This window comes from Phoca vitulina, unplaced genomic scaffold (assembly GCF_004348235.1).
Source record: "Phoca vitulina isolate PV1807 unplaced genomic scaffold, GSC_HSeal_1.0 scaffold4, whole genome shotgun sequence".
In the NCBI taxonomy this organism is placed as follows: domain Eukaryota; kingdom Metazoa; phylum Chordata; class Mammalia; order Carnivora; family Phocidae; genus Phoca; species Phoca vitulina.
In genome coordinates, this window is record NW_022589707.1 from 21,427,984 (window position 1) to 21,453,444 (window position 25,461).

Sequence of the window (25,461 nt, forward strand, 5' to 3'; positions counted from 1 at the left end):
TTGTGTCATGTTCAAGAAATCAATGGTTAATGGTCCCTTATCTTTTTTATTCCTGTGGCATTGGTTGTGATGTCCTCGCTTTCATTTATGATTTTATTTATTTGCATTTTCTGTCTTTTTTTAGTCAGAAGTTTTTTTGATATTGTTTATTTTTAAGAAACTTAATTCTTAGTTTCATTGATCTCTTCTATTGTTTTATAGTCTCTATTTCATTTATTTAAGCTCTAATCTTATTTTCTTTCTTTTCCTAACTTCAGACTGAGTTTGTTCTTTTTCTAGTTTCTTGAGGTGTGACATGACGTGGTAGTTTGAGATCTTTCTTCTTTTTTAATATAGGTGTTTATTGCTATAAACTTCCTTCTTAGTCCTGCTTTTACTGCATCCCATAAATTTTGATACGTTGTGCTTTCATTTTTGTTTGTCTCAAGATATTTTCTGTTTCCTTTAAGTTTCTTCTTTCACCCAATGGTCTTTTAAGAATGTCTTGTTTATCTCCATGTATTTGTGAATTTTTCTGTTTTCCTTTTGTTACTGATTTCTAATCTCATTCCACTGCTATTGGAAAAGACACTTGGGATGATTTCAAAAGTTAAGTTTTTTGTGACTTAGCATGTGATCAATCCTGGGTATTGTTCTGTGTGTGCTTGAGAAGAATGTGCAGTCTGCGGCTGCTGGGTGGAATGTTCTATATCTATCAGTTAGATCCATTTGGTCTATAGTGTTATTCAAGTCTGCTGTTTCCTTATTAATTTTCCATCCAGATGAGATCTGTTCATTATTGAAAGTGTACTATTGAAGTCTTCTCTTGTAATTGTAATTGTATTGCTTTCTATTTCTCCTTTCAGATCTGTCAATGTTTATTTTATATATTTAGGTGCTATGAGGTGGTGTGCATATATATTTATAATTGTTTTATCTTGCTGGAAAATTGACCCTTTATCATTATGTAGTGACCTGCTTTTTCTCTTGTGGCAGTTTTTTACTTAAAGTCTGTTTTGTTTGATGTAAGTATAAGCACCCCTGCCCTCTTTTGGTTACCATTTGTATGGAGTATCTTTTACCATTCCTTCATTTTCAGCCTATGTGTGTCCTTAAATCTAAAGTCTCTCATAAGCATATAGTTGGATCTTGTTGTTTTATTCATTTATTCAGCCTGTGTCTCTTGATTGGGGAGTTTAATTTACATTTACACTTAAAGTAACTATTCTTAGGGAAGGATTTACCTTTTAACTGGACTCCAGACCTTTTAACACTATTTTAAAGTGGTAACAACTTAAATTTAATCACATACAAAAACACTACACTTTTACTACACCCCCACACACACATTATGTTATTCATATGAGAATTTACTTCTTCAGTATTGTGTATCCATTACAAATTTTTCTGATAATAGTCCTTATTAATACTTTTCCCTTTTATGATTAAAAACAAAAAGCTTTTGTTAACACCCTGCATACTCATGAGGAGGGTAATAAAGGTTGAATTGAGACAGTTTTCATCCGTAACTGAAACTCACATCTTGATCAGTTGATACCCGATTTCACATAGCCCAGCCACATTATAAAGTGAAGAGTAATCAGTCTCTTCACTGTAGGATGGGATTAGTAGAATCAAACATTTTGAAAGTCTGTCCTTGAAGGACTAAGAGAAAAGTATGTTCTAATCTTCACACGAGAACTCTACATTCTTTAACTCCCATTACCATATAATGGCAGTTCTATTTGCAGTTTGCACATTAAAGAAGACCTGAGAATGTATCCCCAAAAGCTCAAGCTTAAAATACAAGACTGCCATATTAAATTTTTTGTTGACATTTGTCCCAGCAAAGGCTCTGGCTGACTGTAAATGTCTTCTCCTATTTATCTAAATATGGATTTCTTAGGAAACTTGACTCTCTGTTAAAGGTATTTTTAATTAATTGGACCAACTTTTAAAATGTATGCCACATTTAAAATCATACAATTTCCTATATTATAGTTTGCTCCTTTATATAAATCAAATAGATCTGAGAGAAAAAGACACTTAAAACTTTATATTTCAGTATGAGTTATCTGATTTGGATTTGATTTTTCTTTACAAAACTCAAGCTCATTCATTACAGTCATGCTTATCTACTTAGCAGTTTAGGGAACAATTTGGCAGTTTTGTGGTTGATGGGGTTTATGGGCCAGCTGGCTGGCAGGGACCACAGGAAGTTGGGCCTGCTGCTAGGTTCCATGGGCACGTTGTGTTGGAGCTCTGATCCATCATCAGACCACATTGTTTTCAAGAACTTTCTAAAAAGTAAATATTATTTTCATTCATCTAAACAGATTTTTTTTAAGGCAATTATTGCCATTACCTAAAAAGAATTAGAAAATACCTCGCTGAGTATAAAGTAATAAACAACATATACAGACTTGTCTTTGTAGTGTTTACAGCCTAAATTTAAGAGACAGAAATTAAAATACTCACATATGTAGTCATATGTGCAATACCAAGATTTGTGAAATTAAAATGCTGAGCATCAGAGAGACTGCGTAAGACTTGATAAGACTACCTACCTACCAGAGTACCTAATTTACATTGGAGGGTCTGGAAGTCCCTCTCTATCCCTACACTATGGAAGTGTATTTGAGCTTTAGACCTTAGATTTATTTTAAAAAGTAATATTTTTTGAATGTGAGAAGAAATTTTATACACAAATTTTAAGCAAATTTGGCATTAAATGAAATATGAAATCTAAAATAGAATTAAAATGCAAAATGAAATTTATTGTTTTACTTTAAAAATACATGTTCAATTTAGAACAGATGAAAAATACATAAAACAAGAAAAATTTAGTATCTCATAATTTTAAGCATAACTACTATGATATTTTATGTATTTCTAATATATCTTTTTTCTGTGAGTAGAAATATTTTAAAATGTGATATCCTATTCTACAACATTCTACAATTTCATTTTCGGTGACGTTTTCAGGTGGCACAATATTTGTGTGTGTTTCTAAGAAGTAATCTAATTTTGCATTGTTTCTTTATCCTTTTGCAGGCATTTGCCTGGTGGCCTGATTTATTGGCAGAGCATGCAGAGAAATTCTGGGCTTTATTCACAGTAGATATGGATACTGCACTGGAGGCCCAACCACAAGACTCCTGGGATAGTTTTCCTCTTTTCCAACTGCTCAATAATTTCCTCAGAAATGACAGTAAGCACTTGCGTTTTCTTTAGTATATGAAATGGGGAGGATGGAGAGAATGTTGTGTGTGTGAATGTGTATTTACAGAGCTCTCGCACTAACTCAGCAAGACTGACATAGATAACAATAGTATTTGCTCAGTCTCCCTGACTTTTTCAGGCCGGGTTCTGGGGAAAAGCAGTAACCTGCCCACTTTGCTCCACTGGCCCCGGAAGTTCCTGTTATTTCTCCTCTCCTGCTGACATAGGCATCTTTCTCTTTGCACCTTGTGAATCAGAAAATCTTCAAAGGTTAGCATTTCTAAAGCACTGGAGAATACTTACGTCTCTGAAAGACATCTTAGAAATGTGTCATTAGTCTGGGAATTCATGCTTTGTTAAGGTTTCTATTTCTATTTTCTATTTTTATTATGCATTCTGATAATATTGTTTGCCTGAGAGGGATTCACTTCCATAGATGATGGTGTAATATTGCTGTGTGGTATGGGTTTCTCTCTCAGTGTTGAGAAATTTAAGAGAATGTAAAGGTCCTCTACTGAGACATTTCCTTCCAGTGCAATAATAACATTTACAAATTTTCCGATGCATGGTCTTCTAGCGGCCAGAACAAACCTCGTTTTACATCAGGACTTTATAGGGACATTTCTTAACATACAGATTCCTAGGCCCTTCCTATGATGACTCTTTTTGAAGTTTCCCTTCAACCCAGCTTTGGTTACTGCTGACATTCTTTGCTTTAACACTTGCAGTGGTCATAGCGTCACCAGTTACATATTCTAGACAGTTCTTCCCATTATAGACCAAGGTGACCTCTGCCTCGTCCTACCCTCTGGTTCTGACTTGTTGTGCTCGATGGATGGAACAGGCTTCTACTGTTGTGTGTGTTCTGCTCCGAGCCCTTGCTGACAGGTCATGCAGTTCTTCCTCACGTGGTAGGGTTTCTGTGCCCACTACCCTGCTTATCACCTTCCCCTGCCCAGACCTCACTCCATTTCTCAGGATTGCCCTGGAGTGTGGTGCTGTGAAGAACACAGTGCTCACAGTGTGACCTGAGTAACCCAGACCCCCGGGAGAGGTGCCCTTCCCCTGCCCTGTCTTCAGCTCGTACTGCTCCAACTCGCCAAGGAACTCAGTCCCCCTGTGATACGTTTCAAACTTGCTGTATTTTAAAACGCCAGAGCTTTTTACTGCTCTCTTCCCAGGCACCGCTACTGTATGCTTCTAGGTTTAAACTTAAAGCCATGTCTTTACGTTTGTCTTTGCTTTTTAAAAAATTACTGCTTTTGGCTTTGTTCATCACTCCATTGTTTCTTACCTTTCTTTGGTTGTTCATCCCTTTGAATCTCTGATAAAACTACTGTTTTACTGGGGGGTGGGGGGGAATCCACACTAATACGAAATTTTGTGTAGTGTAGTATTAGAACCTCCCCATGGACATCAGATTTAGGACAGCAGGTTAAGAACCTCTGTCATAGTAAGAGAGGCACCATTTTAAGTAATTAATAACATGAACTTTGATGCCAGACAAATTCACATCTGTCTCTGCCACTTGCAACTTGACCTTTGGCAATAGCTCAACCTCTGTGGACCTTAGGTTCTTCATCTATGAAGGAAGGAAAGTAATAGTACCTACAGTGTCATTGGTGGTGAGAATTAATACCATAGTAGCTCACGTATAGTAGATACAAAATAAATACTAGTCTGAAAATTTCAGTCTTGACTCTTTGAACCAATTTCATCTCCTATCCAGTTTCATTTCCAATGATCCTATTAGAAAGCCAAAGAACTAAGCTCCATTTCCTACTTCAGATTTAACCAGTGTCTACTCTCAGAAGTTGCTAACCCCACACTGAATTATCTGTATGTGAATCATGCATTCTGCAAACGATGACCAGCCAGCTTTTAAGCTGTACTTTAATTCCCTCCTGCCAGCTAGAAGACTTTAAATGACCTTCTCCTTTTCCCAGTCTTTTAGCATCATTTGTTTTCTGCTAAGAAATTATAACTCAGGTTTAATATGATCTTAAGACAATAAACCTGGACCAAAAATAAATACATATACTATGCATTAAGTCCCTAGCTGAAAGTAAGCAAGCATAGGCTTATTTCTAACTGCTTTTTTCATTTGCATGAAAACTCAATAATTGACCATATTTAGATTTATTTGGGAGTTTATGCAAAGATAGGGCATTTATTAATGTTCACAGTCAAACAGTAAAGATGATGAATCATTTAACTTATTCAACAAATCAGAATTTCTTTATGGAGAAAGCAAGTGTAGACTTCTTAGAAATTTGGGTGGGGGGGACCTCTACTGCAACTCCAATGAATTAGCATCCTTTAATATTTATTTTTAAGAAGAGCTCTTGCATTGCAAGTGTAAATTTATGAGAGTTATATCAACAAGAACGCTAAAATGCAGGGCTTCTCTCTCATGGGGCTATGCATGGGGCAGGGGGATGGGGGGTTGGGGCGAGCTCCCTTTTCTCCTCAGCCAGGGTTGGAGGCCAAGATCAGCCCCCAGGGATCATTGTCGGGGCTGCCATGAACTGGCAGCTTTGTTTTCCTGCCTCAGACATCTGTAGTTGCTGGGAGCCCCCACTTGGTCTATAGCAAGCCTGCTGAGCCCACAGCCGGACGAGGGTGTGAAGTGGTAGCACTGGGCATGGGATCTCTGGCTCTCCTTGGATAGTGCCAGGCTCCCATGAGCTGATGCTGGCCTGCATTGCCCCAGTAGTAGCCTGACCTCCTGCATGCCCCATAGACAACGCCTAACAAACACTCCTAAATGCGGTTCTGCACAGGATTGCGAGGGGTGGGGTGGTAAGGAAGAGCCCGGAGCGGGTGTTGGAGAAGGAGCTCCGCGCGAGCCGGAGCAAGGAGGTCAGCCCTGGTGGCTTAGTCGTTAGGCGTCTGCCTTCGGCTCAGGTCAGATCCCGGGGTCCTGGGATCGAGCCCCACGTCGGGCTCGCTGCTCCGCGGGAAGCCTGCTTCTCCCTCTGCCACTCCCCCTGCTTGTGTTCCCACTCTCACTGTGTCTCTCTCTGTCAAATAAATAAATAAAATCTTAAAAAAAAAAAAAAAAAAAGAGGAGGTCAGCCCTGACGCTCAGGACAGCGACAGGGGCTGTGAGCCAAGCCCCGCTTCTCAGCCCCTAGCTGTATGGAGCCGGATAGCGGGCGCTCCACGCGGCTGCAAGCCGGAAGTTTTCTGCGTTGAAGTGCCTGCTTCCATCGACTGTCAAAACAATGTTTTAGAAAAGTTTTCAAGTTCTGACAATTTTTCTTCACTAACAAAAGTTCTAAAATCATTTTATTTTGTTCTAAAAGCAGTAAACCACTTTCTGTGGAACTGTGGGGGAAAAAAAACCACTAAAATGAGAATAGCAGAAATTTAATTTTTATCTAGACTTGCAAATATTTAATTCAAAAGAGTTGCATACTCCCTTTCCTGTTTTAAGCCATTTCTGTAACATCGGCTTCTATTAAATGCATAACGTATAGTTGTATGTTGTTTTGTTGCACATGATTCAGTTAAAACATGGAAGCATTTATTACTGATCTCTTTTGAGCAATGTCAGTTTTGGGGTAAGTCTAGATCTTGGCTTTGATTTTGCAATGATTAACAGATTTGAGAAAACATCAATTATTTCAGAGAAAAACAGCTCCTCTATGTAGTGAGGTAAATAGAAAAGTTCCCCAGTGCCATAATTTCCTTTTGGTATCGGGTGTACAGGAGAGTCTGGGGAATTGAAATAGAATATAGTGACTTTCACCTCAAACTCACAAGTTACTATCCAAAGCCAAGACCACTGAGCATCTTAATAGTTGGTAAAACATACCTTTTTTTTTTTTTTGCTATTAATATCACTCTTGATAATAATGAAGAACATTGTTAATAATTCTCTGCGTGTTTTATTAAATTCCTGAAATATTCAGATGGTGATTTACTGAATGCAATCCAAATGTTAAATGTCAACCTGTCGCTGCCCCCATATTGACCTTTTGGAAAGCTTTAAGAAAACATAAAACTTGTATCCCTTTAATCCCACCTAGAAAGAAAGAGCCTTACATCACTGCCATGGCATGACAGCTTTTACCACATTGACCCAATTAACATTATATCCCAAATTCTAATTAGTTACAACTTTAGCCAGGAGTAATAGAAAGAGACTGCTCTGCAAGGCCCAGTCTTGGAAGGGGGAAATATTTTGCTAAATAACAGTGTTTGCTGTTACCTTGCATGTGCTGCACAACTAATTACATAGATTTTAAATGGTTGTGATTTATGATAATGTTGCATGCTTATGTTTGCTTTGCCAAAATAAAAATTACTAACACATCTCCAAGTAGTTGGGGGTATTAGTTAGAATTTTTACTTTATTTGTGCCTTGAAAACTTGGTAGCTGAGTTGTTTGGAGTTTTGTCTTTCAGTGAATAATTCAGATGTCTCCACTGGTTGTTTACCATCTTTCTTTTATTAAAATCTTGATGCTTTGATATTTTAAAATAGGTGCTTATCTTTTGGAAAAGTGGACAGGGTTTTTGACAAAGCTCTTCATTTTCCAGGTGAGGAAACTAAATCCCTAAGAGGCGATGTGCCTGGGCAGGATCTTGCTGATGGGGATCACCGACAGGGTGCTCACTTGGTGGTCTCCAGTTCAGTTTGGGTCTGCACTAACAAAAGCAGATTCTGGGGCATTTATAGAATAATACAGTCTTTAAAGGAAGATAGGAAATTCCTTGAAGTTTTATTTTTACCTTAGAAAATTCTCAGAAGGTCCTTGAGGTGTGGGGGCAGGGGAAGAGAGTTGGTTAAAGGGTACAGAACAAACCAGAGAATGGTATATGTTGTCCTATCGCGTACGTTATGAAACATCCATGATGAGAACACCAGGGACTAAACTAATGAGTGGGGGAAAAGATTCAAGACAGCAAATTCAGTTTTTATTTTAAGGAGAAGAAAATTCTGCAGGGGGCATGCATCTTTCCTTACAGTTGGGCATGATTAGGGAAAATCTTAGCCTTAAGAACCCTTGGAGATGAAGTGTGGTGTTTCCTCGAGGGAAGAGTATGAGCTGCACCATAATTTTAGCAACTGTCCCCAATCTCCCGCCCCTCACAGACTCACCCACTGATTCCCAGAGCAGGACTGATGATGAAAACAAACTCCGGCTCCTTCATTTCTGTTCAGAAAAGACTGAGCTCCTGCTTGTCCCTCCAACCTACCTCCGTCCACCCTGATCCACTTCCCCCCAACTAAAGAGATAATTAAATGGGTAATCACTTTAAATGGTATCTAAGGAAACAGTCTTGAAAAAGAGATGTATTAAAATTGAGGGAAAATAAATGTTTTCATAATGAAGCAATTAGCATGATAGTTAAATGATGCTGTGCGACTAGATTCTACCCTTGCATGCTATCTTCCCCAATTGTCTTGTCGATAATAGATATGGCAAGTGACCGCTTCTGACAAATGAAAGCCATCTGCAAATGGCACAAATCATTTCTTTCAGCACTGCTGAAAGGCAAACCCTTGGAGCTAGTCACCTTTTAATCTGTGGATATGTTAGCAAGTGGCAAATGACCATTCTTTTGGGAACAGATTCCCAAGTGAAAAATACCACGGTGCTTCTTCTTTAATTAACAGCCTTTTCACATTGCTAGCACATTAAAGCCATCCTGAAGAACACCCATGCTTATATAATCAATGTCACAGAGTCTCTGCCTAAACGAATAATAAATGTTCAGGCTCTACACTAAGTGAAAACCTATTCTCCAAGACTTTCACCTTCATAAAGATGGGCTCATAAAAATCGAAAAAAGAAAAATTGGAATGTGGTCTCATGAGGATAAAAAGGCTAGTGTTAATAATTAACAAGGAGAGTGAAGTGGAGTCAAATTAGCCATAATAGAGCCCAGAGTGACTGGCAAAGTCACCTCTCATTATCAAAAAACTCATTAAGAAATGAAGAAGTGGAAATCCCGCTGGGTTATTCTCACACTTAGGCTGTATCAGAGATTATTTTTCAGATTTCTTTCAAATGAAGAACTGTTAGGTCACCATATTGTATATGAGGTTAATCTTCAAGCTTTGAAATATGGAGGGCTGACACCTGCGTGTTATTCTACCTCGAGCACTTAAATGAGCTGTGCATCTGAAATTCACGAATTGGTGTTTATAGATACATCTGTACATACATCTGCTGGGAACAATGCAGAATGGATGTAACTTCTAAACTAGAGCAGGGCTGTGTACCAGCCTAGTTTTATAGATAGGCACTTTTATAAATGATGAGATGACCACTAAAATGCAAAAATTTACTTAATTTCAATTTCCAGAGTTGACCGAATTCAAAATTGTATGTCAGAATTTGTTTTGCCAGAGAGTATAGTAAATATAAAAACAAGGAGTCCCTAGCTTTTTCTTTTTAGTTGAGTTCCACCGTGTTGCTCTACATTCTTTACTGCATGTAGACATTTTAAATTCTTAGTCTGCTTTTTATATTTTTGTAGAACTTAATGCCTTCAAGAAAATAACCTGCTCTAAAAGGCCTCTGTGTCCTTCACAGTAGATTGGCAGAAACCTCTGGAAGTCCTAAAGGCCATGAGCATCAAGAACCCTACATTTGAGGGCTGTTGATCACATTACAGCCATTCTCAACTGTTTGCATCGTCTAGAACAAGCATTTTGGAACGTAATCCCAATCAGAAGGTGTTACATAACTGGAATAAAATTATAGACTTTTCCCTTTGGCTTTTATATTAATCTCATAAAAGACAGCATGAGAACTGCAGGACTGTGAGACTTCTTCATCTTTACCCTAAGCCTTGGTTAATGTTGATATTGTTTTTTTCCTGAATTAATCCTGCAAGAAACAGGCACTGAATGCCTAAAATTTACAAATTCCAGTCACCTTGCAGAAACATGGATTAAAAACAGTGCTGGCCCTTGAAAAGCATATCATCTAGTAGGGCATATGGACATATATACCCTACTCACTATAATGCAATAGTTTATAAAAATATAACTCAATTATATGTACTGTACTATGGCATTTTTAATTATAGTTTTAAACTTGGATTTGTTGGATTTGGAGTTGTTGTCCAAAATATAGGAAACATTACAACACCAGGGCTCTCACTCCTTTGGTAGGTAGGTAGGTAGATAATTTTTAGCAAGTGTACCAAGGGGAAAGGAAGAATTGGATGTGGTTTTAGGAGATTGTTATGCTAGTAAATGTACAAATTAAACATCACCAAACTATATAAATTTACATATCAAGGTTTTAAGTAAAAGGAAAATAAAACCCAATGAGTTTCCTATTCTACTTAAAAAGCACACTTTCAAAGTTTCTTTTAGGCAGTGGGTTTTTGTTGGTATTTATTCAGTAAACACACATGTATTGAGTGCCTAAGTAATGTGCCAGATTCTTGGCTGCGTGCTACTCCTAGATCTCAGGGGATTTTTTTGTTTGTTTGTGTGTATTTTCTTCCTTTTACATAAGTCTGTTCTAGGCTGCAGTCCTCCTGACTTTTCTACTGAAGCCCATGTTCATATTTTCAGTGGTAGGAATCCTCATTATATGCATTTGTCAACATGGAGAGTGGCCTACTAATTTTATATCTTAGTCCAGTGGGCTTTCACTGTGCAAGATCCCTACAGTTTGTAGTCCCTTGAATAATTACTTTATGTCAAAGTCTTGTTTTTATTATGGTCAGTGTTGTTTGTTTTGCTGGTCATGAATTGCTAGTTTCTTCTGAAATGCCTATTTAGAATTTTAGTGGGGGGAAGTCATTCTTCCTAGTAATCCATTAATGCTGACTAATTGGAAGGGGGTGGCACAATATAAAATTGGGTTACATGGGCCCAGGAGTCAACAGCATATTTTTACCCTAAAAAGAATATAGGACCTCTTTTATCTGCTTATTCTTCATTTATGCAGTGATTATTATCTCAGTAATTGTTATTAATTGGATCATAGTTTAAATTCTCAGTTAAAATCTTACTATTAAAAGCTTATGACAGGGGCGCCTGGGTGGCTCAGTCATTAAGCATCTGCCTTCGGCTCAGGTCATGATCCCAGGGTCCTGGGATCGAGCCCCGCATCGGGCTCCCTGCTCCGCGGGAAGCCTGCTTCTCCCTCTCCCACTCCCCCCTGCTTGTGTTCCCGCTCTCTCTGTGTCTCTCTCTGTCAAATAAATAAATAAAATCTTTTAAAAATAAATAAATAATAAAAGCTTATGACAAGTACTTTTGTAAATGTAAGACTCTTTTTGGTATGTAAATAATCAACACTAATTTATTAATTATTGGGATGCTCGAAATAATTGGGCACACCTGCATCCCTAGTTTACCTTTTATTTAAGCCTTTTGCTTCCTTTTGCCATTTCTAATTGTACTGTTAGGCTTGATGGCATTGATGCTTCATTATTTTCTGACAAGGTGATATTTGGAAACGTGGCATCTTTGGGGGAAAAAAAGATGATTTAACAAAGTGGATGCTGGTCCTCCACTTACATTCTTGTAACCGCTCTTTTAGACTCCTTCTGAGCTGTCCTTTCTACTTCCACACCTCAGATATAATGTCAGAAGCTTTCTTGGAGAAGGCCACACTGAGAACTTGCCTCTTCCCATGAGCTGTTAGAACGGGTGCCTTGGAGAGGCTTGATTTGGACAGGTGGCAGCCCCGAATCACAGTCTATCCTTACTAAACCAGATGGAGAAGATAGAAACACTCATTCTGGTGCCTGGGGCTACATATTAAGAGGGCTTTTGACAGTGTCTGATGGGAGTGGAATGCAAACTGGCATATGGGCAACTGAGGAAAAGAGCATACATTTCCATACGCAAGTACAGTGCGTATTTCCGTAGTCCTGCCTTTTGACACCACGCTTTCTCTTTTCTTTCTTGCCCCCTCTGCATTTTTTCTTTATTTCTCCTCCTTTCTCCTCTTCTCTCTGTTTCTCCCTTTCTTTCTTTCTTTGGTTCCTTCCTCCCCTCCCTCCCTCCCCTTCCTCTCTCCCCTTTCCTAATTACCAAAGAAATAATACTGCCAATTTCCAATTTTCTGAAACTTTGGAAAATGGGTCTATAATTTGATTTTTAAAAAATAAAAAGGACACTCTGCTGAAACATGAGCAGACTTTTGGCCAGAATTAAGCATTTGTGACAGGTCTTAGGAAAACCCCATTTTCTTCCCCTATCTTCAGGATGTGAAAGTTTGCTATCAAGAGTCATGACTGAACAGAAAAAATCCTCCCCTTGCCACATTCATTAAAATATGGGACATAAAAGAGCCAACATTCATATCCAGAAGAATTTTCAGCAGTCTGATCTTGGACATGGATCAAAAATAGGACTTTCATACCAATATTATTTAATACTGTATATTCTATATAAGATATGAAGAATATGCAGGCTTCAATAAGTTCTTAGTTTCCTGAATAATAATGTAGTAATTTTAATGTTGTATCTGTGTAGTTTTTAATTCAACAAACATTTGAACACTTGCTTGGAGCCAGACATTTTGCTGGATACTAAAAATACAGATATGGTCCCTCCCTCAAGGACTTTGCACCCTTGTAGGGAGAAATAGAAACGTAAACAGGTGAAACCAGTAACTGGGCAAGGGGACAGCAGAACAAAGCATTTCCAGAAAAGTTTGGAGGAGTTAAGTGTAGACTTGAACTAAACCATGCAAATCATTATGGCTGGACCACAGGAAATATGAGGGTCAGGCAACAGAGATGAGCCAGAGAGGTCATTTTTAAGATAAATTGTGGATGGCTTTCATACCATCCAAAGGTTTTTACAATTTGTTGTGATGATCCACTAAAAGATTATAATCTTTAGGGGCGCCTGGGTGGCTCAGTCATTAAGCGTCTGCCTTTGGCTCAGGTCATGATCCCAGGGTCCTGGGATCGAGCCCCACATCGGGCTCCCTGCTCCGCGGGAAGCCTGTTTCTCCCTCTCCCATTCCCCCTGTTTGTGTTCCCTTTCTCTCTGCCTCTCTCTCTCTGTCAAATAAATAAATAAAACCTTTAAAAAAAAAAAAGATTATCTTTAGGAAAGACATTATAGTTTTATATTTTGGCAAGCCCCTCTGCTTTGAGGTTTGAAGAAGATGGATTGACAAAGGGAAAATTAGGATCCTGAAGACCAGTAAAGAGATTATTGCACTCATCAAGGCAGGAGATGAGAAGGTTAGAAGTAGGGCAATAGCAGTGGTGCTGAAGAGAGGAAGGGATGTGTTAAGAAGGATATGGTGGTGGATGTTAAAGAGGGCACTTGTTATGAGCACTGGGTGTTGTATGTAAATGATGAACAACGAATTCTGCTCCAGAAACCAATATTGCACTGTATGTTAACTACCTAAATTACCTAAAATTTAAATTAAAAAAAAAATTACACAGGTCTTGATTACTAATTGGAAATAGAAAGTAAAGGCCAAGCCTGTGGTGCGGTCACCAGGTATGATATAGTGATCTAGTGGACAGTCTCTGTTTTCACTCCCATGGTGGGAATACAAGAGAAGGAGGCTTATTTAAGAAGTTAATGAATTCAGTGCTTATCAAGTGTATCAAAAAAGAGAGCTCTTGCTAGAATTACATTTGAGTCAACTGGTACTTAATCTTAGAATCATTATAACATTTAATAACAACATTGAGTGTTGATTCTCCTACGTGCTTCTTCATTTTAACAAACTAAGTATGACTTAATAGCCAACATACCTAATCTCTAAAGGCATAATAAAGAAGCATTTGAATTGATGAGGTAGAGTACTCATTTGTAGATGTAATAATTTCTTAAGTGAGCATGTCTTGGACTAGTTAGAAATAATGACAGTGCTTAACAGCACTATCAAGATGTAGAGCCTAGGGGCCCCTGGGTGGCTCAGATGGTTAAGCGTCTGCCTTCGGCTCAGGTCATGGTCCCAGGGTCCTGGGATCGAATTCTGTATCAGGCTCCTTGTTCAGCGGGAAGCCTGCTTCTCCCTTTCCCTCTGCTTGCTGCTTCCCCTGCTTGTACACACTCTCTCTATGTCAAAAATAAATAAAATCTTAAAAAAAAAAAAAGATGTAGAGCATATGGGTCTCTCCGTTTTTTATTAGTAGGCCATATAAATTAAGAGTTAGGCTACAGTCTAGCTATATAGCAATGTGAAGTTGTCTGGCTTTTGATGTATATTATAAGCACATTAAATATTTTCACAGTGTTAATTCATTTTTCAGCTCATTGACTATAATAGTTTTCTTCAATCTCTTTTTCAGAGTGTAACTGAGTTTTTCAAAATTCTAATTCTAAAAACATATAATTCATCTAAGATGTGGAGTAATGCATTTGTCATTTGCAAGATTTTTTTCTACCTAAAATAATCTATAAATTTCTAGGTCTTAAAAGATGCTGATACGCTGCTGATAGGTTGGACGACTATATGAATGGATAGATGGATAGATAATAATTTATGGTAATGTAAATTGAGGGGTGATGGTCATATAGTCTATGGGGGATAAGAGAGGGCTCTTGTTCTATTGCCTAATGACTAGATGACTTCACCACATGCCCCTAAATTCTCTGTGCCTCAGCTTCCTTATTGATAAGATTGAAAAAAATAATAGTGCTTTTGTCACAGAGATTTTGTGATGATTAAATGAGAGAATGCATATCAAGGACTTAGCCCCATGTTTGACACTCCAAAAATGCAGGCAAGGATGAGGAGGAAGAAAAAGAGAGTCCTTAAGTGGAGAGCCAATAAATTCAGATATGGATATATTTTTTAATTTGCTTACCACAATGATTTAGGTGGTTTGAGTGAGAATATTTCATCCTTAATGTTCAACATCCTTATTTCGGTGCCATTTGGCAAAAGGAACTGAACTGCATGATCTATATAGTACCTTCTAGCTCTGTGATTGAATCTCCAGGAATAAATAAAGCTCCTTTCAGTGTGCTAATGAAAACATCATTAAGATAACATTAGTCTTCTAAATAAGACATTTATCTTTAAATATGATTATCATTCCCACTTTAATAGGAAATCTTTTAGCATATAGATAAGCCAGAAAAAATTATTTAACCACAAAAAATACTAAACCATATTAACTAGAAATAGAAAAAAAAAAAAAAGTCGTATTTTCCTCTGTATTTAGAATTGCTTCCTGCCCCACTTCTATATGTCTGTAGTTTTCCAGCCTCTGACAAATTTCAGAATCCATTAAAACAGTATTCATGCCACTGTGGTAAGCATCACATACTTTGCCCAAGTTTTAAAACACTGTTTAGCTTTCAGGGTATTTTTGCCCTAAAGAAGATTATGTGGGGAAGGTGGCATATTTAGCTGAGTATTTCATGAGACGTTACTTTAAAACTGCTAGTTACTAGATTTTGTATATAAGCACATGCAGCTATTTGGATTCATAAAAGTGAATGGGGTTACTGAGAGACTTTTCCCCATCTTCCACCTCTGCCACTCTAATCCAAGTCACCGTCATTATCATTGTCATCCTTTACCTGGTCTGTTGCAGTCAAGCACTGAACACGGGCCACCTTCTTGCTTCTGCCCTTGGTCACCAACTCCATCTTCCACACAGCAGCCAGAGATATGATATCATGGCACTCCTCTGCTTAATAATAATAAAAATAATGATGCTTCCCTGTGTACCCAATAAAACCCATACTTCTCACCATGTACTACTGTGTAGACATAATCTTGGACTATTCTTTCCCCTCTCTCACTCTACTCCTGCCACACTGGCTTTCTCGTCCTTCTAGAAGTACACCAGCTTGTTCCTTGCCTAGAACTTTCATACTAGCTGTTATCTCTACCTGGCGATCTTTCCTCCAATCTATGAGAGCTTGTTCCATAGATTTCATGAGAGTACTAACCTGTTCATGAGGACTGTGCTCCCATGACTTAATTTACCCCCTCAAGGGTCCCACCATCACATTGGGTGTTAGGATTTCAATGAATTTGGCAGGGGAGTGGGTGGGTGTGACACAATCTATAGATAGCACTGACCTTTCTTCTAATGAAATTACATCCTGTGCATAGAAAGCATCCACCTTCTGGTGTAGGGAGGTGCACCTTACCTATTACCTACCTATTTGACAGTCCTATCCCAATAGCACAAATTCTAAGACTTCCACAACTGCTTGAGGTGGGATGTCCCATAGTGTATTTCATTAAAGACAAATGGACGCCTGAAAAATGCATATGATGTTTTTAAAGACACATGTGAAAAACTTGATGACTAACAAGAAAATCCACAAATAACTGAAAAGTTCATGAATCAGAATAGATATTCCCAAGGCCACAGTCATCCTGCTGGTGAATTAAATAAGTGTATTTCTTAGAATGAATCAAGCTTAGCTCTCAGAATTGAATGGGTTTAGCTCTTCTGTGATACACCATCTAGCACAGGGATTGTAACTCTCTTTATTGCTCTATTTATACATGTGTCAAGACCTTCCAGGTATCCAGCAGCTCTGTTGAATCTCTAGCAAGTGGTCATATGCCTCATGTGTTAAACCTCTCAGAAAGTAAAAACATCCCACCTGCCAGGAAGATTTTATAGAGATAGAATCTGTTTGCATTTTGACAGCCATATCTAGGAGGTTAATTATACTTCTTGATTAGCTTTCATGATATATTCAACAGGAGGAGTAAGATCCATTATCATCTGTATTTTACCAGTTCTTCTGTGTCAGACTCTTTCAGGAAACGTTTTTTTCACCCCTCTTTCCCAAATGCCTGATATGATCCCTCTGACAAACACTGTTTCTGCTTGACTATTTCAGCACTTTTATGTAATGGAAAATTTCACAAACATTTGCAAGAAATCTTTGTGCCCTTGGTTGTCCGCTACGTCGATCTCATGGAGTCCTCCATCGCCCAGTCAATTCACAGAGGTTTTGAGCAAGAGACATGGCAGCCTGTCAAGTAGGTATCTTGCCCAGTGTCCATAGAACATCTGTCTCTTTAGTCCTGACCTTATGACTTTACACATGGCCGTCTGTGGTTATTGCTTATGCTGGTCCCTTCCCACGTTGTTTGTTTCTCTACAGGAATATCGCCAACAGTCTTCCCAATGTAGCTCTTCCAAAAGTTCCAAGTCTGCCTCTTAATCTTCCACAGATTCCTAGCTTTTCTACTCCTTCGTGGATGGCTTCTTTATATGAGTCCACGTGTGTATCCCTCACTTATTTCCTGGTGGTGTGTTAGCTAGTGCATGGCCTGGGCTGTGTTCTGTGCACATTTGTTTAGATTGCATGGCATTTATCATCATTGGTTGAGGAATCCTATGTTTTGGTTTTGTGTGAGTTTTTTAAGCTATCAAGCTAAGCTGAGCAAATCGATGATAAATGATACAGATTAAAAAAAAAAAAAACACCACTCACTGACTTGATCTAGTTCATATGTGATCTGTAGGTGAGAGGTCATTTTGTGACCCAGGTTGTAGACTCTAGCCTAAATGATACACCACGCTTCAGGCAATCACTGTGGTAACAGTATGTCTAGGAGCTGTAGTTGGCTCCAACTTCGTTACTGCCCACATAGTTTCTCCTGTACATGAAGAAAACCATCGTAAGAATCGTTTGAAGAATATAATGTTTTTCTATTTTATCTTAGTTGCACTTTTAAAGAAATAATATTTCAGGTTGCAGAGAAGTGATCGTCCTTTATTTCCTAACACCAGCAAGTCCTTCCATCTATCAGTTGATGCACTTTGTTATTTTTAAATAATCTTTATATCATAAAAACCATATCTGTTAGCTCTACATTGTGATCAGCCCACCTATTGCAGATTCAGTAACTGAGAGTCACTAAAACAAAAAGGACACAGGCTTTGAAATTCGAGTTTAGATCCTAGTTTAGTAATCATTAAATCTTTCTTAGCCTCAGTTTCCCCAATGCTGAAATGTTATGACACCTAATTTAAAGACATTTTTGTGAGGATAAAAAAGAAAAAAATTATAAAAAGTGCCTGGCACATTCTAGGCTCTCAATAAATAATAACTATTCCTATGCTACATTATGATTGTTATCGTTATTATTACTGTCATCAATCATCATTATTTGTTAACTGTGTAGTTTTCAAAAGTATGAGACTCAGAGCAAGCAAATGAACTCGATAATAGTCCATGCTTTGCCCCAGATCTCATATGACATCAGCTAGAAAGAATAATAATTACAAGAAGAAAAATAGCTACCATTCATTGAACACTTACTATGCTCCAGGTGAAGTGCCAAATCTTTTTCTCAGTTAAGCCTCTGGACAACCCTGGGACGTAAATGTCATTGTCCCTATTTTAGGGACTTAGGAAACTAAGTCATAAAGAAGTTAAGAAAGAGAAGTTGCCTGAGTCCCACAGTGAGTAAGTGACAGGCAGGCTTTGAACCCAGGTTTGCCTAAAGCTCTCACCCCTCTTATTCACGTGTTCGGAACCCAGGTTTGCCTGACCACAAAGCTCTCACCTCTCTTATTCACGTGTTTGGAACCCAGGTTTGCCTGACCACAAAGCTCTCACCCCTCTTATTCACGTGTTTGGAACCCAGGTTTGCCTGACCACAAAGCTCTCACCCCTCTTATTCACGTGTTCGGCATCCAGAGAACATAAGGATGCTGGGCTAAGAACTTGCCCAGCACCCTTTCTGCCTGTCCTCCCACCACTGTCACATCTGCTCCCCAAGGCTGCATACCCTCAAGAAAAGAAAGAAGACCAAGAAGGAGAAGAATAACTTGCAAAATAGCTTAACAATATCTCTCCAAGCTAAACATCATCACTGTGCCCATGATAGTTATTGGGATGTGAGGTTACCTGTGAATCTTTTTCTTTCAGGCAATGCTTTGGGCAGTTATAGTATATAGAGTGGTGTCTGTGTCTGCTTGGCAATTATCTAGGAAGTATAATGTATCTTTCTAAGTTTATGTGTTTTTGTGCTTCTTAATACTGTTTTATAATTTAGCTCCTCTTTTTCCTCATTCCTCATCTGTTTAACACCCTTGATTTTAACCGAAAACATTATTGTGGGCATTACCTTGTGAAATTTAGATTCTGTGTGTGTGTGTCGTTATTTTTTTTCAGCTTTGAGGCATGTGTGAAACCTGAATCTCATTTATTGGGAGCCCCTTTTTAAAATGACCTGCATCTCAGGACAGGAATCATGACAAATTGTGGCTTTGTAAATAAAATGCTCATACTTTCATCATTCTGAGTAAATAAAAAACATGTTTTACAAGTTAATCACTGTTTCTTTACCTGCTAGGATTATCAGCATTAGGCTCTTCATCAGGGTGCTCAAAATTCCTTATAATGTTATGATGTAATCACTAGCTTTTTAGGTTCTGGGTGGTTTTTTTTGTTAAAGATTTTATTTTTATTATTTTTAAGTAATCTCTACCCCCAATGTGGGGCTTGAACCCATAACCCCAAGATCAAGAGTCGCATGCTCCACCGACTGAACCAGCCAGGCACCCTTAGTTTTTTGAACTTTCGTTATAAAGCATTAAATAGCCAAAAAAAAAAAAAAGTCTGTTTCATATATATAAGGAATTAAAAAATAGAATATAACCAATGCTTTAAAGATATATCCCTACCTACTAATGTATCAGTATCACCTTAGGGGCTTCTCCATGTCTTCCTTCTCAGGTTTTTTTGGTTTTTTTAGCTCTGAAAGTAGGTGCCAATAAGATAAGTTTCCTACTGGCATTTTTAGGAAGTTATCTCAGAGTCCATTATTCATGTTTGAGTTCTTTAATCTGTTAATCATACTTTCAGAATAGGTCACTGATTAAAAATAACTTTAAAATGAAAAAGTTTTGAGTAAATTGCAGGTTATAAATTCCAGCTCAAGAGAAAACCTCTTTACATTTTTTTCTATTTAATTATAGCAAATACTTGTTACCTTAATTATGTTCCCAATTAAGCACATCATTCCATAGCATCAAAGAACAGAAGAAACATATATCCATACTCTCTATGAAGATTTAATTGTCGTTATGTTATGAGAGAGTCCATTTTCAACAGAATTCCATCTTCACTATTTCAGATTTTGTTTTGATGATGGTTTTTGTTGTTTTGTTATGCTATTAAGAATACATACATGTTTCAAATAGCTACCTTATATTTCTCCAAAGTAAAAAATTATTAGATTTGCTTCTTTAACCAATTAGATTCAATTGCTCTTAAAATATAGGTCCTCTAATTTACCACATTGTACACTCTGGATATATAAGAAGATTTTGCCTGGTCATTTTTTTCCTCTTATTTTTATTATATATATGGCAAAAGGGAGAAATAAATATAGTGTTTTTTCTAACATTTTTCATAGCAATGTCAACATGGTGTTGTCTGGTTCCTTTGTTTAATGGTACTTTGGGGGCACTGATTTTTAAGGTTACGAGATACTGAGTAGAGAGCTATGGGTGGCATTCAGTGCTTTGCTGCAAATGGTCCATTGAGAACTTAACTGTGAGCACATCTTGGCTAGGCAAGGAGACCATGAGGAATTACTGGCAGAATGGGAGAAGGAACACAAAGGAGGTTGGTGATGCAGGAAAGATGCTGAGGTGGAGGTGGGGGAGGGAAATAAGCATTTAATTAGCCAGAGAAGGAGGCATTTTTTTAAGCCAAATAATTGATATGTTTAGCTAAACAAAGGGGGTATTTAAAAGAATTTTATTTTTATAAAAGTTTCCCACTGTGCTCTTGTGATAAATTATTTCATTTCTCTATTTTTCTTTTGCACACTAACAATACAATTTTTAGGTTAGTGTATGTTAAGCACTTACGGGAAAGCTGAGGAGAACTGAATCTGCACAGCACCTTTTTTCTCCTTTTGTTCTCTTTTACTATTAAGTTTCAGCGTGTTTGAACATAGGATTATTTTACTTTCAAAACCTCTGTTTCCCTATTAGGCTATATACTTGCATAATGGAAAGTAGTAGTATTATCCTTTGCCCAAATATTATATGTACCTTGCTACAAATTACCTTCATACATGGTCTGAAACTCTAGTCCCCTGGATTAATTTTGCCGCAGCCGTGAATGCATAGCAAATCCAGGCCCCAAATTAGAAAGATGGAATGACCTGAAATACATGATTTTGTTCCCACTTCAGGGCACCCCGAATGTCATTTCTCTGTTAGACTGTACGTCATACTGTTAGGTTTCATTATGAGCTAGAAAAGTCATGAAGCATTTCAAAATAGGCATAAGATTTGCTTCCCTGCTCAGCCTGTTTTCTCACTTGCACTACCTGTTTCCCCTTCCCCTGTCCTTGAGAAACTGAAGGATCTGTACACTACGTACCTGTCTGTAGACAGAAACCACTGTGATGACAAAGGCACACATGTATGCATGAGTAGAGGAGTGAAGCTCCTGGTAGCTGTCGTATGGACTTTCTTGCACAGAACATACTCTTCTGAATTTCCAGGAGGAAATATTTATGTATTTTATCTGTATCCTATGGATTGGTAAAAAAGCGTTTAAAATGTTTGTTCTTCCATGTACAATTTGATTTCTTTTCCTTAGTAAAGTACCCTTATGCATTCTACCCCTTTCTATGAAACCTTACTATATTCATTTCTATTTGTTTTGTTTTGGTTTTTTTGCCTCACCATATTCATTAAGAAGTGAAAAGGAAGAGATTTAGAAGGTTGAATAAAGAAAATACCAATTATTAGAGATTTTAAGGCAAAAAACAATGTGTTGGCTATCCTCACAGCTAACAGTGGAAGTTCATGATGCTCTTCATGTTTCCTTTTTCTTCTAGCAATGGCTCAGCAACATCAGAAGACCTTTTTTGGAAACTCGATGCACTGCAAATGTTTGTCTTTGATCTGCACTGGCCAGAACAAGAATTTGCCCACCACTTAGAGCAAAGACTTAAACTAATGGCCAGTGATATGATAGAGGCCTGTGTCAAAAGGTAGACCTGTGTTTTCAAGTTGCTGCTTTGTACGCCAGCACCCAGGGTCGCACTTCACCAAGTACCTGTTACCTAGTTGTCACAAGGAAAGTCTCAATATGTACTACCACAACAAAACTTAATGAACGTTGGGTTCTCAGACCTAAATTCTGGGGCCTCCTGGAACTCTGTAACTGATAAAATTGGCCTAAAACTTTTTTTTTTTTTTTAAAGATTTTATTTATTTGACAGAGACACAGCGAGAGAGGGAACACAAGCAGGGGGAGTGGGAGAGGGAGAAACAGGCTTCCCGCCGAGCAGGGAGCCCGATGCGGGGCTCGATCCCAAGACCTGGAATCATGACCTGAGCCGAAGGCAGACGCTTAACGACTGAGCCACCCAGGCGCCCCATCTTTCTGTTTTTTTTTTTTTTTAATGCCTCCTCACATTACCCTTCTCAGTAGCATCCATACTATATTAATCCTTTCTGTGGTGCTTTATTGTTGTCTCTCTGGGAATACTGTGCTTTCAATTCCCAAGGCAGTACTTCCTGAGACATATGGAAAAGGGCGATTAAGTACTTTATGCATTACGCACGGTGTCTGCTGTGAAACGGCATGGCAAACCCAAATTATGATCAGGGCCATCAGTGTTTCTGTTTTCTGGTATTCTCTTTCCACGTCAAAGGAGCTTTCCGCGTCAACTATCCAGTTACATTCTTCAGAACTTAATCAGAAATAAGTTATGAGGCTAAGTGACACAGAAGAATTATACATTCTCCATTGTACATTAATTATGATGTTTTAGGGTTTTCCAGACTTGTACTTCTTTTTTTATTTGGTAAACCCTCACGCAGAAGATTTGTTCTGCTTTAATGCAGAGAAGCAAGTGGTTTTTACACTTGGAAATTAATTCAGGCAGTTCAGTAAAACTAAGCGGATTTTCCATAAAAAGTTTTACACTAGATGTAACAAATAGCTTCCTTTGAGTAGAGATATTGTCTGCATGACTGCAAAAGCTGTTTAATATAAAATATCTCCCTGATCTTTCATATGAGACACCTGAAAAAGAAGAGCATCCCACCCCTAGCTCCCAAGCAATGCCACACTCCTTATTTGCATGTTTTAAATTAGCCATCTTGTAGTGTTGATTTCACTTTTACTAAACAGGTGAGACATATTTCAGAATTTCTTACCCTGGATTCATGTTTTAATGAATAGAACAAGAACTGCATTTGAAGTCAAGCTGCAAAAGGCAAGCAAAACCACTGACTTGCGCATTCCTGCCTCCGTGTGTACAATGCTTAATGTATTAGTCGATGCCAAAAAGCAAAGCACCAAACTTTGTGCCCTGGATGGAGGACAAGAGGTAAGTGAACTGAGTGTCACATATGGATAGGCAGCATGGAGTGCCCTGGCAGAGGGTGCTGGATGCTGTTTCCAGAAGTCTCTCACTTGATTAGATTAAAAGACCAAGTTTTCCAATAGAAGTGTTTGGGCTTTTTTCTTTACTGTAATAACGGAAGGCCCTTTATCCTTTGCTCCCATTAGTTTCTTCTTTTTTAAATGAAGACTGCGCAAAATTTTACACGTGGCCATTGAAGCTTTTAACAACTTATGTGTTGTGTATTTACATAACCCTTGCTTTTCACAAGCAAATAAGAAAGCTAGAGAGCTACCTGCTTTGTTTATACAAATCTAGAGTATCCAGAGTTTGCATTCAAAAAACAAGGCACAGAAAATAGCATATGAAATATTTTTATTTACACAAAAGTTTCCATGTTTTAAAGATCAAGTAGAAACGTACTAAAAAAATTAGACTTCTTTTTTTTTTAATAAATATCCCTTTTTTTTTTTTTTTACTTTGATTCATGTTTTGTTTGGTTCTATATTCAGAAACACAGCTTATTTTACCCCATGATTTATTTTTGTTGAGAGTGGCGATTGGGTGAAAAAGGATTTATTTTTCTTAGATTATCTGTTTAAGTTGACATTTTGTTGCTGCTTTTCTCATTGTAATTACTTGTTCATTTCTTTACTCTTCCCATATGTTCTCCTTCATCGTCTTTTTTTTTTCTCCATGGCATGATCCAGTTTGGTAGTCAATGGGTAAGTCTTCCTTTTTTTTTTTTTTTTTTTTTTTTTTAAGTAAAAGCATTTTTTTTTTTGAGTTATTATTTGTGTAAATGTACACTTTTTATTTTCATCTTTTCAAATTAATATAATTCCATTTTCAGGTTTATGTTTTCCATGTATGTGTATAACACTAACAGCTTATTATAACATAGCAATACCCAGAGGCACATTAAAACACATAAATACTTATGCCCTAAATAATGTCAAGGGGAATGTTTCTTCCCTGTTAGGCTGCAGAATCTACAAACTGCTCTTAGATTTTTTAAGGATAAAATTATTTAAAACAAAATGAATTCACCCTCCTTTAAACAAAATTCTAAATAAATTCAGAAGCAGAATGATTATTAATATTTTCAAGGTTCATATATCTATAGTATATACTTTTACCAATACTAGAAAAATTTGGAGCTTTGGATGACATATAGTATATATCAGGGTACCTCTAAATTTGAGGACCAGGAGGCCATTCCTAAGGTCACTTCATGCAGAAGAACCCAGTTGTGGATTTCAATAAGGTACATGCCCACCAGTGATACAGTCTTTCTTCCCACTCATGGCCTGGGAAGTAACCATTACCAGAGGCAGGGAAGAGGCAGGCCTGTGTGTCAGGAGCCTTTCCTCCCCCCCATACAAGGTTGTCTTGAATTACCACCCAGAACCTCAGAGGAACATGATATGAAAATTTTTATGCATACAAAAGTGACTAGATACTATATATATCTATCTGTTTTATATATGTGTTTTGATAAGTCAAAATGTTTTTGTGCTCTATGGATATGTTGACTCTTACAAGTCTTACAGTTGCCACCTAGGAGTCAAACTCAGGGTGACTCTACTGAGCTGACAATTCTCATCCAAGTAGAAGGGCTTAGGTAGCTCTGAAAGAGGATGAGAGGGCCCACTATTTGTGAATTTCATACTTAGTTAGCCCAGATATAGACATTAGGTAATTGGCCATAATTTACGCACATGCACACGTATTTCATTCTTTGAGCAGTTCAAGGGGAAAAGATGTATTTCTAATACCATAGCATACAACCTTACAGATACATTAAGTAATTGATATGTGTTATAGAATGTTCAGCAATTATCATTCCCTGAGCACCTACAACATGATTTATTACCTCTGATCATCTGAATGAGGAAGCAGCTGGCTTGGATATCAATAGCTCATCTCTCTACCTTTTCATGTTTTTCAATACCCAGATGTAAGCCTTTGATGGTCTAATCAGA

General features: G+C 37.8%; 1 protein-coding gene and 1 non-coding gene across 18 annotated transcripts in view; both read left to right on the forward strand.

The window, feature by feature from the left end:
- CADPS2 (calcium dependent secretion activator 2) overlaps nt 1–25,461 on the forward strand; it is a 520,372-nt gene that overhangs the window by 438,666 nt on the left and 56,245 nt on the right. For 5 of the 17 annotated variants that reach the window (XM_032401671.1, XM_032401674.1, XM_032401682.1 and 2 more), the window contains 5 exons: nt 3,034–3,190; nt 16,981–17,122; nt 21,959–22,114; nt 23,314–23,461; nt 24,187–24,201. In XM_032401671.1, coding sequence (XP_032257562.1) covers nt 3,034–3,190; nt 16,981–17,122; nt 21,959–22,114; nt 23,314–23,461; nt 24,187–24,201 — 618 coding nt within the window. Of the gene's footprint in view, nt 1–3,033; nt 3,191–16,980; nt 17,123–17,247; nt 17,368–21,958; nt 22,115–23,313; nt 23,462–24,186; nt 24,202–25,461 lie in introns of all 17 variants that reach the window. The other 12 variants (XM_032401664.1, XM_032401665.1, XM_032401667.1 and 9 more) reach the window with 3 other exon arrangements.
- Nucleotides 5,603–5,761, forward strand: LOC116631177. The gene has a single exon (XR_004299121.1).